We start from the raw sequence: 13571 nt of genomic DNA on the forward strand, positions 1-13571 counted from the left end.
TTATATCTGTTCTGTCAACACCATTTTTGGGAACTACAACTCTGCAACTGACAGTTTTCTGTGAAGTTTCTATTCATCACTCTCATAGGTAACTTTGCTGTGCAACTGCATGTAACACATGAGATGTATATTAGAATGTCAACAGTGGAAAGCACAGTTTGAATCAAATCAAGAGATGTTTTTACAGTTTTTGTACAAAAGGACTGTTTTGGATGGCTTACACTTAAGTAAATCCAGGCTTCCTGATTCAAAAAAGAGGCACTTCTCTTTTCTTCAAAATGTCTGATCTACTTCACAGACTAAGTCATATCCATATTGTCAGATCAAAATTCCACTTTCTATAGCTTACTTAAATTCAGTATCTCTCAATAAAAGCACTAGAAAGAGCAGCATTTCTAAGTTAGAAATATACTGCTCTTAGATAATTCAATCAAGACACCAATAAATTACTATTGCATTTCTAGAGCATCTGTTATGTCTAATGTAAAGGTAATATTCAATTCTTACTCTAGTGTTTGATGACACAGATATTTGCCCCCAGAATCAGTCTTCAGAACATCATTTGTAACTAACACTTTCAGGGAAGTTCAGGAGATGCAGAATTTTAGGATAATACCAGTTTTCAAATAACTTCATTTCTCACATGGCTAGGCTAAATCTTATGTATAGAGACAGTAGTCAATGTTCAGTGACTGAAAGTTTTAATTCGTAGTTTTATTTCATTTAGGATTTTGGGGGTTGAAACTTGTAATTTTACCATGAGTATACTATACTGAATTGAAAATTTAGTTGCCAAATGTGTGGCTGGGCTTAATGATAGTCTCTGTGATTCATTTAATGCATTTAGCATTTTTCTTTCTTCATGCATCATTCTGATTTATACAGTTGTATTCATGATCATGTAGGCATCTGCAATATAATTAGATAAAAAAGAGTTCAGGCAGTGGATTATTAATGAATGATAAAAAATACCACGTGGTCAGCAGGTCAAGGGAAGGTGATCCTGCCCCTCTACTCTGCACTGGTGAGTCCTCAATATGGGAGAGTTATGGACCTGTTGGAGTGTATCCAGAGGAGGGCCACAAAAATGACCTAAGGGATGGAACACCTCGGCTACACGGACAGGATGAGAGAGCTGGGGCTGTTCAGCCTGGAGAAGACTCCTGTGAGATCTGTGAGGAGCCTGTCAGTATCTAAATGGGGGCTGTAAGAAAGAAAGGGACTGTAATAGGACAAAGGGAAGTGGTTTCCCATTTCAGAAATGAAAGCAGGGGAGATACAGACTGGATATAAGAAAGAAGTTTTTTATGATAAGGGTGGTGAGACACTGGAACAGGTTGCCCAGAGAGGTGGTGGATGGCCTGTCCTTGGACACACTCAAGGTCAGGCTGAATGGAATCTGAGCACACTGATGTAGCTGTGGGTATCTCTGTTCATTGCAGGGGAGTTGTCCAGATGACCTTTAAAGGTCCCTTCCAATTCAAATAATTCTATTATTCTGTGAAAATTTGATGTGGTGAGGTTAGGAAGCTCTCAAGCACAAAGCTACAAACATGACAAAGATTACATCAGTGAAATGCTGAGCTATGAGCAAGCTCAGGGCTCGTCAAGAAAAGAAAGTGATCAATATTTCTCATAATGCTGTGCTTCTGAGATTTTCAGAAGCAGTCAGTAAAAACAAACTTACAATTGCTTACCAGAATCTAATGAAACTACAGTAGAATAGCAGCAATAACTGATTACTGCATATTCTGTCACTAATGACTACAGTTCCATGAGTGGAAGCAAATATTCTATTTATCTGCTCCTATTCTGTGCCCATGCTAATATGAGCTAACAAATAGTACTTTTTTTTTTCTTTTTTCTTTTTTTTTTTTTTTAATAAGTAACCAACTATTAGTAACCGGTATTTAATTTTCTTTAAATTTTACAATCATACTAATGAGACAATTTACATCTCCGCTTCGGTATCAGCACCAGCACCAAATTGCTCCATCAGCAGCAGTAAAATGATAATTAATTTAGATGCCTTAGATCTTCTGTCTACTGTAACTTTCATTACATAGGTCTAAAGAGAGAATTTCTAATCATTAAGGAAACAAGTTTCTTTGCAATTTAAAAGACTGACACTGTAATTATTGCTGGTATAAAACACATAGAGAACATTCTAGAACAAAAATGAAATAGTTTTCACTGAAAACAACAATTCTCATGAATTTTCCAAGTAAAAGTAGATCTCTCCAAAATCTCAGAAGCTTTCTTCTGAAGGCAACTTCTATTTTTTACATGTATAAACACTCTCAGCAGTCAGAAGGTGTCCAGATTATAATTCAGACAGAATTTCTTAAATATTCATAGCTTTTCTGAAAGCAGAAATAAATAGAAATGTGAAGAAATAGTCTCTGTAAGAATTATCAATCCAGTTCTATGTTTTATAATGAAATACACGATCAGAAAACCTTAAAGATAAAAGTCTCACATACAAAAATAAATGCTGCATTATTAATTTTGTCTTCCAGATGTGATATATTAAAGGTTCTCAGAGTAATCTGTCATACACATTCCTTTAATATTATCAGAGTAAGTTCTCTCAGAAAGTAATACAAGTTTACTATATCACACAGAATATCTATTAATAACATTAACACCAACGTATATATCAGTGACTGATATCTGCTACTAGAACTTCTGAAGGAGCTAAAATTACAGCAGTCTTAACCAAGGTACACTTTTGCATTCTCCCAGTCTCTCTATGCAGTCTTACTAGTTCTAGTATCAGCCAGAATGCAATTTCTCTCTCTTCAAGGGGCAGTATGGGAAGAGAACCATGTATTCATGAGTAAAGATATAAAGCCCTTTAAATAAAGATCTCTCTGTATTTCTGTTTGCTCAGTTTTGAGTACCTAGAAGATGACCCTGAAAGAACCACTACCACAGTGCCCCCAAATGTATCTTTTTTAGCCTACCCGTATATCTGGATATAAGCCGTTCTTTCATCATACATTTTCTATAGAGTAAAAGGTATCTTCCCAGGATTTCAGTTTTAAAACTTCAGAAAAATATCAGTGAATTTCTATTTCACCTTTTTTTAATATACATCATACAGTCACCATCTGCTGTGTATGGATTATACAGAACAGACTATTGCATTTTTTTTCCAGAGACTGTCAAGAATGAGGAGGCTTTAACTGGTAATGTAAGCAGCTTGCTCTTCTTATATCTGCACGTGAAAATCTTGCTAAAAGTGAAGACTAGAACAGTGATCCTTTAAAATTATTACTGAAAAGAGCAAAAACAGTGTATGAGTGGCACAAATTTGGGAGCCATTGTAAATGGCAACACTGGGGAAAGTTTTAACTCAGCAAGAACACTAATGGAAGAGGAGATGGGTAGCATGCTTCAGAGTTAGAATATCAACTTTTAAGTCCTAACAGTCAGGGACTTGGCAGAGTAGAGACCAAGCTATTGTCTCTTACAGAGAAACCAAGCTCAATCCCTTCCAGGCATTTGGTTTTATTGAAGCAGAAACTAAGAACTCAGTGTTCAAAACAGACTTTCCCCTCAGGCTTCATTCTATTGTTCAGATACTACTTGGAGCTTATGTATTGGATATTTCCTTTCAAGAAAGCCAAAACTATTCTTCAAATACATGTATGTGTTGGAAAGTCTCTTGAGTTAATGACTCAGCAATATACACAGACTTTTCTACGTGATTTAGACAGCCACTGAAGAGTACGTGGGGTTGAAGCAACGGTTACAGCCATTTAGGCATTTTACGCAAAAGCTTTAGTTTCTGATTACTTGTTGACCTCTACACACAATCTGAATAAATCCATTAGATGCCATTTTCAAGGCAATCTATTAATATTGATCCATTCAGTTTAAACTCCATTTTTCAAAGAGACCATGAATCTGAATTATCAGACTAAATTCAACCTCTTTACTACCACTGCCAATAAGGAAATCCATAGTAAACATTAATGTAGAATTCAGTAATCAAAAATAGATTTTTTAAATTGTTGCAATGCTAGTAATACCTGAAGATACTTGATGTCCATTTGGCAAAATTTTTAGAATTTGATTATTTTCTCTACATGTAGGAATAAAGAAACTGCAAGTGTACAAACAACTTGCAATACCTGGCAATGTTTTTTAATTAATAACTATGACTTAGGAATGTGAATGAACAAATGGTAATTTGTCATTTGAAAGCTTCTCGCTGTACTCTATTTTCCCCGTTACTAAGTACACAATGACTACTGCTTTCCACGAAATGCATGGTGCTAATCTGTACCTCACTTTTCTCACAAACAACTTTCGCTGGAATTTGTACAATAAAAGTAACTTTCACAGGGTACCAAAAGTATGACCTTTAAGTCACTTTTACGCACCTAGCTCTGGAAACTAACACAGCCTCAATGACTTGAGCTCCTCTTTTAATATTTGGCTCTGATGACTTTTGCATGCCTTCATGGGAATTTAAATCATACAACATTTCCATTTTAAAAAAGCTGAAGAACAGCCTTCAGACAGTAACAGATACTGACCCCCTCCTTTCTACTAAGGATGATGATTACATAAATACCAGAGATATGTCCATCCTGTCACAGTACAGTCACTCCTTACTCTGATTCAGAAACAATACGGAATATCTTTTTTTTTTCTTTTTAAATAAATCAAATCATCTAAAATTCATGGGCTTTTAGTCTTAAGTGAATGTCTGAACAAAAATGTCAATTAAAAATGTATCAGAAGTTACAAAATTACAAAATGCATTCTTAATTCATGCTTTTTACTATAAATAATAAATAGAAAAATAATAAATGAAAATGAAGCATAGTTTAAACTTTAAGTTGTATCTGCTTTATATCTGGTTGGGTTTTAACAAGCTCTCCACGTTATCCTCATCCACTGACATAACACAGTTCCCAGGATATTTAAACTCATGAAAACATCATGGCATTTCTTTTGGCTGGAAAGTTTACAAGATTGTGTGCAAAAATTTAGCTATCTTAGCATGCAGTGAGGCCCAAAAGGAGTAGACATGTAGACTAGTACAAGTTGTGCTTTTTTTTTTTTTTTGTATACTTTCAAGTAGTCCTTTCACTCCAACGAACAGAGCATCCACTTGTAGTTGGAGAACATTAGATAAGTTCATCTTCCAGCTAAATTTCATCCAAGAGATTCAGTGCATGCACTCCAGGATTGCTGGGCAATATAAGTGAAACTAAATGGGAATAATCAGGAGACACTCAAATAGCATGCTATTACTATGAACTTAGAGGCTAACACAGATGCCTCCTTTCTTGCAGGTTCACTTCAAGCAAATGAATGAGAAATAAATGAGCTAGGAAAGAGGTGTTACCTTGAGAAAATTAACACATTTTGTGTACAATCCCTTATGCAGCAATTCTGTAAAAAAAGTTATGTAATTAAAACAGACTAGATGGCTGCTACCTCTAAGTGATAAATATACATCCATTAGAAAGGAAGATCAAATTCAGTTTTGGGTGAGAAGAATTTGAAGAGCAGGCCTGAGAATAGGACTAGTTTAAATGCCCTGGTTTTCTAACTTTTGTGCTTCTCCCTTTCCAGAGCAAGGAACCGAGCAAGCAACTGTGTGATATTCAGCTGCCTATGAGGCTGAATTCAGGAATATTGATTAATCCATCTATTTAATCAGAGCATAACAAAATAGCAACATTCTTGATTAGAGAGCTGATATCACTTCTCGTATTTTGGGGTTTTCTGTGGACTTTTACAAGTATACAGCATACTAAAAAAAAAAAAACAAAAAAACCCTCAAAGAAAATGAAAGCTGAATTCCTAATTATTTAGAAGGCATAGCCAAGGTCATTTGAACACAAATGTAGGAAAATTAAAGAATCCTTATTTCACAAAATGAAATTTAGCTAAACCAGACCTTCCTATTTGTTCAGGATCCCACTCACTGCTCAGTCTCATTGTGCACCTTCAACAGTGATAATAAAGTTAGCAATGGGAGCAGGCTGTAAATATGAAAACTAAAAGCTTCTCACACTGGACTACTTCACTCTGCCAGCCCTTTCACTAGAGGCTACATGTAGGTCTTGGCTGCTAGAATTCACATTTTCGTGCTGGAAAATATTTATAATAATTCTTACGTTTCCAGGGGTGCAGATCAGCACTAGTTCCAATTTCAGGGATGTTTGCCATGTATACACTAAACAGAAAAAGATGAAGAACTGGAACCAAGACCCAGAGTTATTCTGCTTTCTCAAGAGCAGAAGCTATTCTCTCACTTGGCAAAATATTCTTCTATTAATAGATAAAGAAGACAAAATCTCTTATTTTATTTAAGTGCTTTAGAATCACAGCATCACAACTCCATATTTACTGTTACAATTCCCAACAGCAATTGCAGGTTATGAATAAGACAGCTCACTTGACTTCTGAGACAAATAATGGGATCTGTCTAACAGCATTTCTAAGATTTCATTTCAGTGGTTTTGCCAGTGGTTTCTTATAGTCAGGCATAGCCATCAAGCAAGTTTGTCACAGAGTTTGTCACAGATTGACTTTTGATATAAGAGGCTGTGCTATGAATCATTTTAAAAGGTTAATGGTATTTAACAACTCTTATTACTTTTCATCTGACATTTTGAATTTCATTCATGGAAAACTTCTGTGTTTTTTTCTATGTTCCATGTGAATTTTTTAAGAAGTTATATTTCTTAAGACGCCACTTAATTATCTCATCTTCACTTTGACTAATGCAGATAGAGGACAAGCACTGCTAAAATCCAAATGGCTTTCTATCTTTCTCTACTGATTTTATCTGTTTAATTTTCTTAGTATTTTTGGAGAAATACTAGAAGTTTGAAGTGAGAAATATCAATAAAATTAATACCTTATCATACTCTTCATCTTGGAAGAGAGGTAAGTTAGAAAGAACATTACAGAAGTCTACAAAATCATGAGTAGCATGAAGAGAGTGGATAGGGTTTAACTATTCTCTGGCTGCTGTATTTCAATAACCAGGGGGCATCAAATTAAAATAAAAGACAGATCTAAAAATAAAATTGATGGTTCATTCACAATGCTCAGTAAGCCCTTCAAAGTCAAGGCAAAGGACATTATTAATGCAATGGAAAGACTGAACAGAAAACTCTTAACAGCTACAAAGTTACAACACTATATGTACATACTCCAGCTAGTTTTCCATGCTTCTGATGTATTTCTTTTGATTTCCTTCCAGTATTCAGTACAATTCTTAACACATGAAAACCAGACCTTCAAATAATATTTCAGTAATAGTAGCACAAACACTATTTGCTATCTGCTTGTATTTGACCAGTTTTTAGTACTCATAGACTGTATTAGTTCTTTACGGAAATTAACTAAAATAATCCCAGGCTCTTTAAAGACAGAAAGCACTCCTGTTCCAAAACAAACTGCCTGGCATACAATCAGTCAATTCAGACCATTCTGTAACAGTAACCATGTGTACTATAAGTCAAGAATCTTTCTGTCATCTTCAAAAAAATTTTTCTGTCCATCTTCATCAGTGTGTTTTTGTTTTTGTTTTTTCACAAGATTTCCCACAGAGTTCTGAAGAAGGGGTATATCTACTTCTATCTACTACTTTTTTTTGTCTTCATTTTCACTAGGAAGGAATTTTCCCCATTTTCACTAGGAAGAAATTTTCCCCATTCAAGTCAATAATTTAATTACCCCATACATTGTAAAAATTTGTTGGATTTTACTGTAATTGCCTTTTACAAGTTTTCACACTGAATTATATTCAAAATTATGAGGCAGAGTTAAAATGCCCCTTGACAAGATACAATAAAATACAATCAATTATATAATTTGAAGCTTTTCCTCTTACCATTTCCTTATAGTACTTTCAGAGCAGAAAATGATACAAGACAAGGCATGGTGCCACAGGACAAAAATCTACATCATTTTTTCCAAAGTCTCAAATTGCAAACTATTTCATTCTAGCTTTTGTGTTTACTTTCTTTTGTATTTTTCTCCACATAAACAGACTTTGTCACACAAAATCAAGTGAGGAGACATTTTTCCCTCCCCAGCATCTATCACTGGAAGAGGTAATCCCTTAGTACTTGCATCACTACTAGTCATTATTTCTTCTCTGTCTACAGTTCATGCAGAAAGCAGGGCTACTAGGTAATAAAATAAACAACCATTTAAAGAATATAATTAAAATACTAGCTCTGAAAATCAAGAGAGATTTTATCTTTATACACCTGACTGCTTTGAAACATATGATTTATTTAATGTTATGTTAACATCATGCAGTCGTTTTTCTAAAATTCCTAACATAATTTAATTACTTTATTGAGAGTGAAGGTATATGTTTATCTAGTAATACAGATATGATTAAGTACATTCCAATAATTAATGAAATCCAAATGACAAAACAATTTTGCATGTGTAAGGAGGAAGGTACCAAAAGAGACTTACCCTACTGTGGTCAATATGTAAACTGCTTGAAATATTTATGGATTTCAAATTCATCTAATATCTAAAACTAAATGTAGATTACAGCAGAAGAATATAATTATTTAAATAGGGTAAAGTAACCATTTTTTTTCAAGCATCAATTGGAGTTCACATCACTGAGCTTATGTGAGGTCTTACAGTAAGTACTGAGTTTTATTATGCAAAAACCAGGTGGTCACCTAATAAAACCAATAAATCTTCTGTGGTAGCAGCCAGAACAATAATAAAATTATGTTTTCTCCTAATGCAATAGAAAAAAAATTAAACATTTAGAGTAATCTTACCAGAGCTCTGCATTTCACATCTATCTTCCTTTCAGGTGCCGCAGGTATGCTGTTAATCTTTAAGGAAAACCACACTTTGCAATTTGAAGAACTTCCTCCTACGTACAAAAGAATAAAAGGTTCCATAAATCATCTCACGAGGTGATCACTCCTAGCAGCATTCAAATCAATGAGAAATTCTGGCTTTTATCAGAACTGCCAGTCATTGTTCGTTTGAGACAAAGAAAATCATGGATTGATTTAATTGCTGTCAGTCAACTGCCCTATCTAATCTTTTCTCGTCTGGGTTCAAAATAGTAACAAAATCAATATATACACAAATTGAAAGGAAAGAACACTTTGGCAAATGAGTTTACTTGAATATTATATTGTTTTAGAATTTTAAATATCATTGATTCACAACTGTTCTCCTTCAAAAAGGAAAAAATTTTAAAAATCTAATTGATTTAATTAAGTAAAAGGTAATTCACAATAGATTCAAAATCTGTGTTATTTGTTAAACAGATCAGAATTTTCAGTTACATGGAATCCATCCTCATATACAGGTTCAAACATGTTCATACATGATTTCTACTGGAATTTATTTTTTCCTATCAGCTTGTCTTTCCTGAGCTCTAAATATTTTTATAACAACCAAGATTGCACTCAAGCGAAAGGAAAAAGATGCTGAATACACGCATCAAAACAACAGAGCATCAACAATATATTATTAGATATCATATTCTAAATTTTCTTAACATTGTCTTGTAAGACTGTGGTCAAAAAACAACAACAAAAGAAAACAAACAAACAAACAAAAAAACCCAATGCTATAAACTCTATAATCACACATGTAGTCACAGGACAAACTGTTCAGAAAACCAGAAGATTTGACTCCAGTCAGTACTTTGTATTAGCTAGTCCAAAAAGGAGCAGTGGGAAATTCTCACAATATGTACAAAAGCTGAAATGCACCAAACCTTATAACACTGAATGGTCATAAGCTCAGACAAGAAAGCTCTGAGCCTTCGTTCCATACCTGGATTTTTGCCACATTCCTCTGTGAAATCTGGAGATAATTTATAAAGCCACAGAAGAGTTTTCCGTTGCAGTCTTAACTTTCCTAAACAATTTTTGTATACTTCATAATTACCATCATGTAGACATTATAATTCACTTGATTTTTTTGTTTATATATTATATACACTATATGTTTTTATGTATAAATTCATTAGTTGCGGTCACACAAGTTGCATAAAGCTACTCTAATTCCTGACTCTGACAATAAAAGCATAGCTTTTAGGTCTAGTAGCTTTCTTTATAGTTTTGAGTTCAAGTATTCTGAGCTACTAAGAATTCTTTTTTCTTTTTGTAAGGAACTCAAAAGTGTCTATTTGCATTTGAATTTTCATCCATTTGAATGCTTAGATCCATTTCTCATCCTATTCTAATCAGATTTAGAAAATTAAGTGGGTTTTTTTGTTTGTTTGTTTGGGTTTTTTTCTTTTCCAGAGACATTAAATGCACATCACATCACAGCCTAAGAATTACCTTTCTGTGAAATCACTATTGTGTTTGAGAGAAAATACATTGTGCGCATTTGAAAATAGTGTTCAGATTTTTAAACACTTCTCTAAATGAAATGTTTTATTTAAACAGTTTTCATAACATCTGGGGGAAAAAAAACAACTGGCAGTTCTCTGTGTAAGGAGGATCTTTTGATGTGAATTATTTACTAAACTCATATTCATACAAGTGTTGTTTAGCATTACTCAAAAAATTTGTGTAAACTGATGCTCTGTCAACTTTTACTCAATAAGAGTATTTCTGAATGGTTGCTTTTACCACCAACTTGCACTGTTAAAAAAATAAAACCTTGGGTTTTGCTCACAACCATTGCTCTTGAATGTTCTCTAAGTTGTAGGTTGTTGTTTCTGGTTCAAATTCAAAGAACTTGCATGACTGAAAATAAGTCTGCTATAAGTCCTTTGCTAATGTATGCACCAGAAGGTTATGGGCTTTGGGGCTATTCTTTTTTTTTCTTTTTTTTTCTTTTCTTAGTCTGGTACCAACATCAAGGTAGATAAAATTAGGTCAAATATTTCGAAATTTAATGTTGACCAGAAGTTTCGGAAGACAACATTTATTGCCATGAGGTGACCTAGTTGCATTATGGTAGGCATTCATTAGCTGCCCCTATCCAGCTCTCCCCATACACCTTGATGCTACCCTTTTAAAAATGGATATGTTAGACATAGTAGCGGGTAGAATGGTAAAAATGTAGATTTCTTAAAAAGAACCCTATTCTACATTATCCAGCCTCTATTTTTGAAATATCATTTTGACTATAAATGTTGTTTTGTGTGTGTTTGGAGGTTTTGTTTAGTTTTCTCACTGTGGCTTTTACATGTGTATCTTTTTTCATGTATAAACTTTTAAACATTTTTACAAGCATCAGAACTGTCAAATAGGAATAACAGACCAAGATTAAATCTGTTCTTGTTTTTTGTTTTCCTCATGTTAAAAAACAGGCAGTAGAAATAGACACTTCTGTCCGCTTTAGAAAATTTTTATTCTAACTCAGAAATGTTCCAAGATGATGTCTTTTCCCTCACCTAAGATGTCTCAATTCAGAATGTGATGTACTTACAACTTTTACATCCCAAAACAAGGAATACTACTGTAAACATAAACACACGCACATTTATTACACAACTTCATCTCTAAACTGGCATTGATATTTTGAATGCTTTTCAAGCCTCTTCTCAGGGCAAGAGTGTAGAATCACAGAATGGTTTGGGCTGGAATGGACCCTAAGGTTCACCCAGCCCCAACCCCTGCCGTGGGCAGGGCTGCCCCCCACCATCTCCGGCTGCCCAGGGCCCCATCCAACCTGGCCTTGAGCGCCTCCAGGGATGGGGCACCACAGCTTCTCTGGGCAGCTGTGCCAGCGCCTCACCGCCCTCTGGGGAAAGAATTTCCCCCTAACAGCTAACCTAAATCTCCCATTTTTTTTCAAAGACTTTTCCTTTCCGCCTACAATGAGGCCACAATGAGGTCTCCCCAGAACCCTTTTTTTTTTCCATATCAAACAAATCCAGCTCCCTCAGTCTTCCTTCACAGGAGAGGTGCTTCAGCCCTCTGATCATCTTTGTGGCCTTCATCCATGTCCATTATAGGAGATAAACCTGGCTTGACTTCAGGCCTGTATTTATCATTCAGATTTCAACAACAGAAAAATGCTTAACCTGGTTCATGCAAGCAACAGGTCATGATCTTGTCAGATCTCATTAAAAGAAACAAAACAAAGTTTGGTTAGTACTTCACAGAGAAATCACCAGCACTAAAAAGCAGTGAACAAATATCTTCTGAACATTATGCAAACAATTTAATGTTCACAGTTCTTCTCCCTCAGCCTCTCCCTTCATCAGTAGGATTCTGCCCTTGCTAGTTATGGTCTAGCATCTGCCATTAATGGTTAGTGCAAAGCAGGACTCTTCATGTCAGAAATTGCAAATTCAAATTATATTAGTATAAAACAGCTTATTTTTTTCATCTTTTAGAACTTACCTTTATTTTTTCATATATAAAAGAACTTGAAGCCTGGGAAGCTGTATAATTCCTATTACATGTAGTTACCCAGAATTTGAAGAAAAAAATCCATATTCATGTATCTATTCCTTCATAGCAGCAAGGCAATTTTTTTTATTAATATTTATCTCTAGTAATTACTTCTGAGAATAGAAGATTATTTATTTAAAAGACAACTATTAAATTGTAATTTACATGAAAATTAAATTTGAGCTGTTAGTATACTTTTCAGGTTAAAATTTTCACTGGTGCATTCCAAGTCTCATTCTGATGTGCATGACATGCCAAAATCATTGTTTTTTCCTCCATAGTTGAACATCTAGCCAGCCAAGAATTTTGCCCTACTTTTCAGTAATGCAAACGAATTTCTCCTGTAGAGATTTCTTCATTTGCTTGTGTAATTTTCAAATTGTTATAAAATTTGGCTTAACAAACCTGCATTTGTTAGAGCCATATACTATTAATCTTATACTTTGGATCATTTACCGATGTCTCACTCCAATTTGTAGGAGGGAGAGGAGGTACTTTGATATATACTTTTGATGTATACCTGACGTGAGATTAAGAAACAATGGTTCAAATGTCTGACCAGTTTATCACAGATTTTAATCAGGGAGATGGAAAAAGAGAGTACGGACACTATTATGTATTAGGGTGATGGAGGAAGAAAGGCGGGCAATAGAAAAGATAGGAAAGAAGCAAGAATTGCGTGAAGCGGGAACAGTCACCACCAGGATCCAGCATCGGCCCTGTTGCACGCCATTCCAATGACCTGAGGCAAAAGCACAGAGGGAGAGCAGCAGCAGCGTGGCCTGCCTTGGGCAGCAAGAAGGTGCAGGTACTGGGTAGGTCTGGGAGGTACAGAGTAAGTCCGGGAGGAATCAGCAGGTGTCTGGTAGAAGGCCCAGGGGAGAGTCCATCAGCATGCAGGCATCAGCTCGTGAGGCTTCTGACAGCAGACACCTTTGCTCTTCTTCATGCAGGCATCACGTCATGAGGAATCTGTTGTCAGAAACCTTTTCGGGGCAGAGCAGCATCTGCATGGCCAGCCTTAGGCAGCAAGCAGGTAGGGTGCAGAGCAAGTTCAGGAGGGAAAGAGGCAGGTCGTGAGGCTTCTCATGTCAGTAAACCTCATTTCATAGTTGTTTGTGCAGCACCCCCTGAGATGGCTATCTCCCTTGAGATAAACCCACACAAAAGACTGCTTCC

The 13571-nt window shown here is 35.3% G+C and overlaps 1 protein-coding gene across 1 annotated transcript in view; it reads right to left on the reverse strand.

Annotated features, from left to right (window-relative positions):
* The window catches only part of CFAP47 (cilia and flagella associated protein 47), a gene marked incomplete at both ends in the record, with an annotated part of 263453 nt that overhangs the window by 81863 nt on the left and 168019 nt on the right, over window positions 1–13571 (reverse strand). Inside the window, 1 exon segment of the mRNA XM_079549119.1 lies at window positions 8793–8890. Coding sequence (XP_079405245.1) covers window positions 8793–8890 — 98 coding nt within the window.

This window comes from Tetrao urogallus (assembly GCF_951394365.1).
Source record: "Tetrao urogallus genome assembly, chromosome: 1".
Lineage (NCBI taxonomy): Eukaryota > Metazoa > Chordata > Aves > Galliformes > Phasianidae > Tetrao > Tetrao urogallus.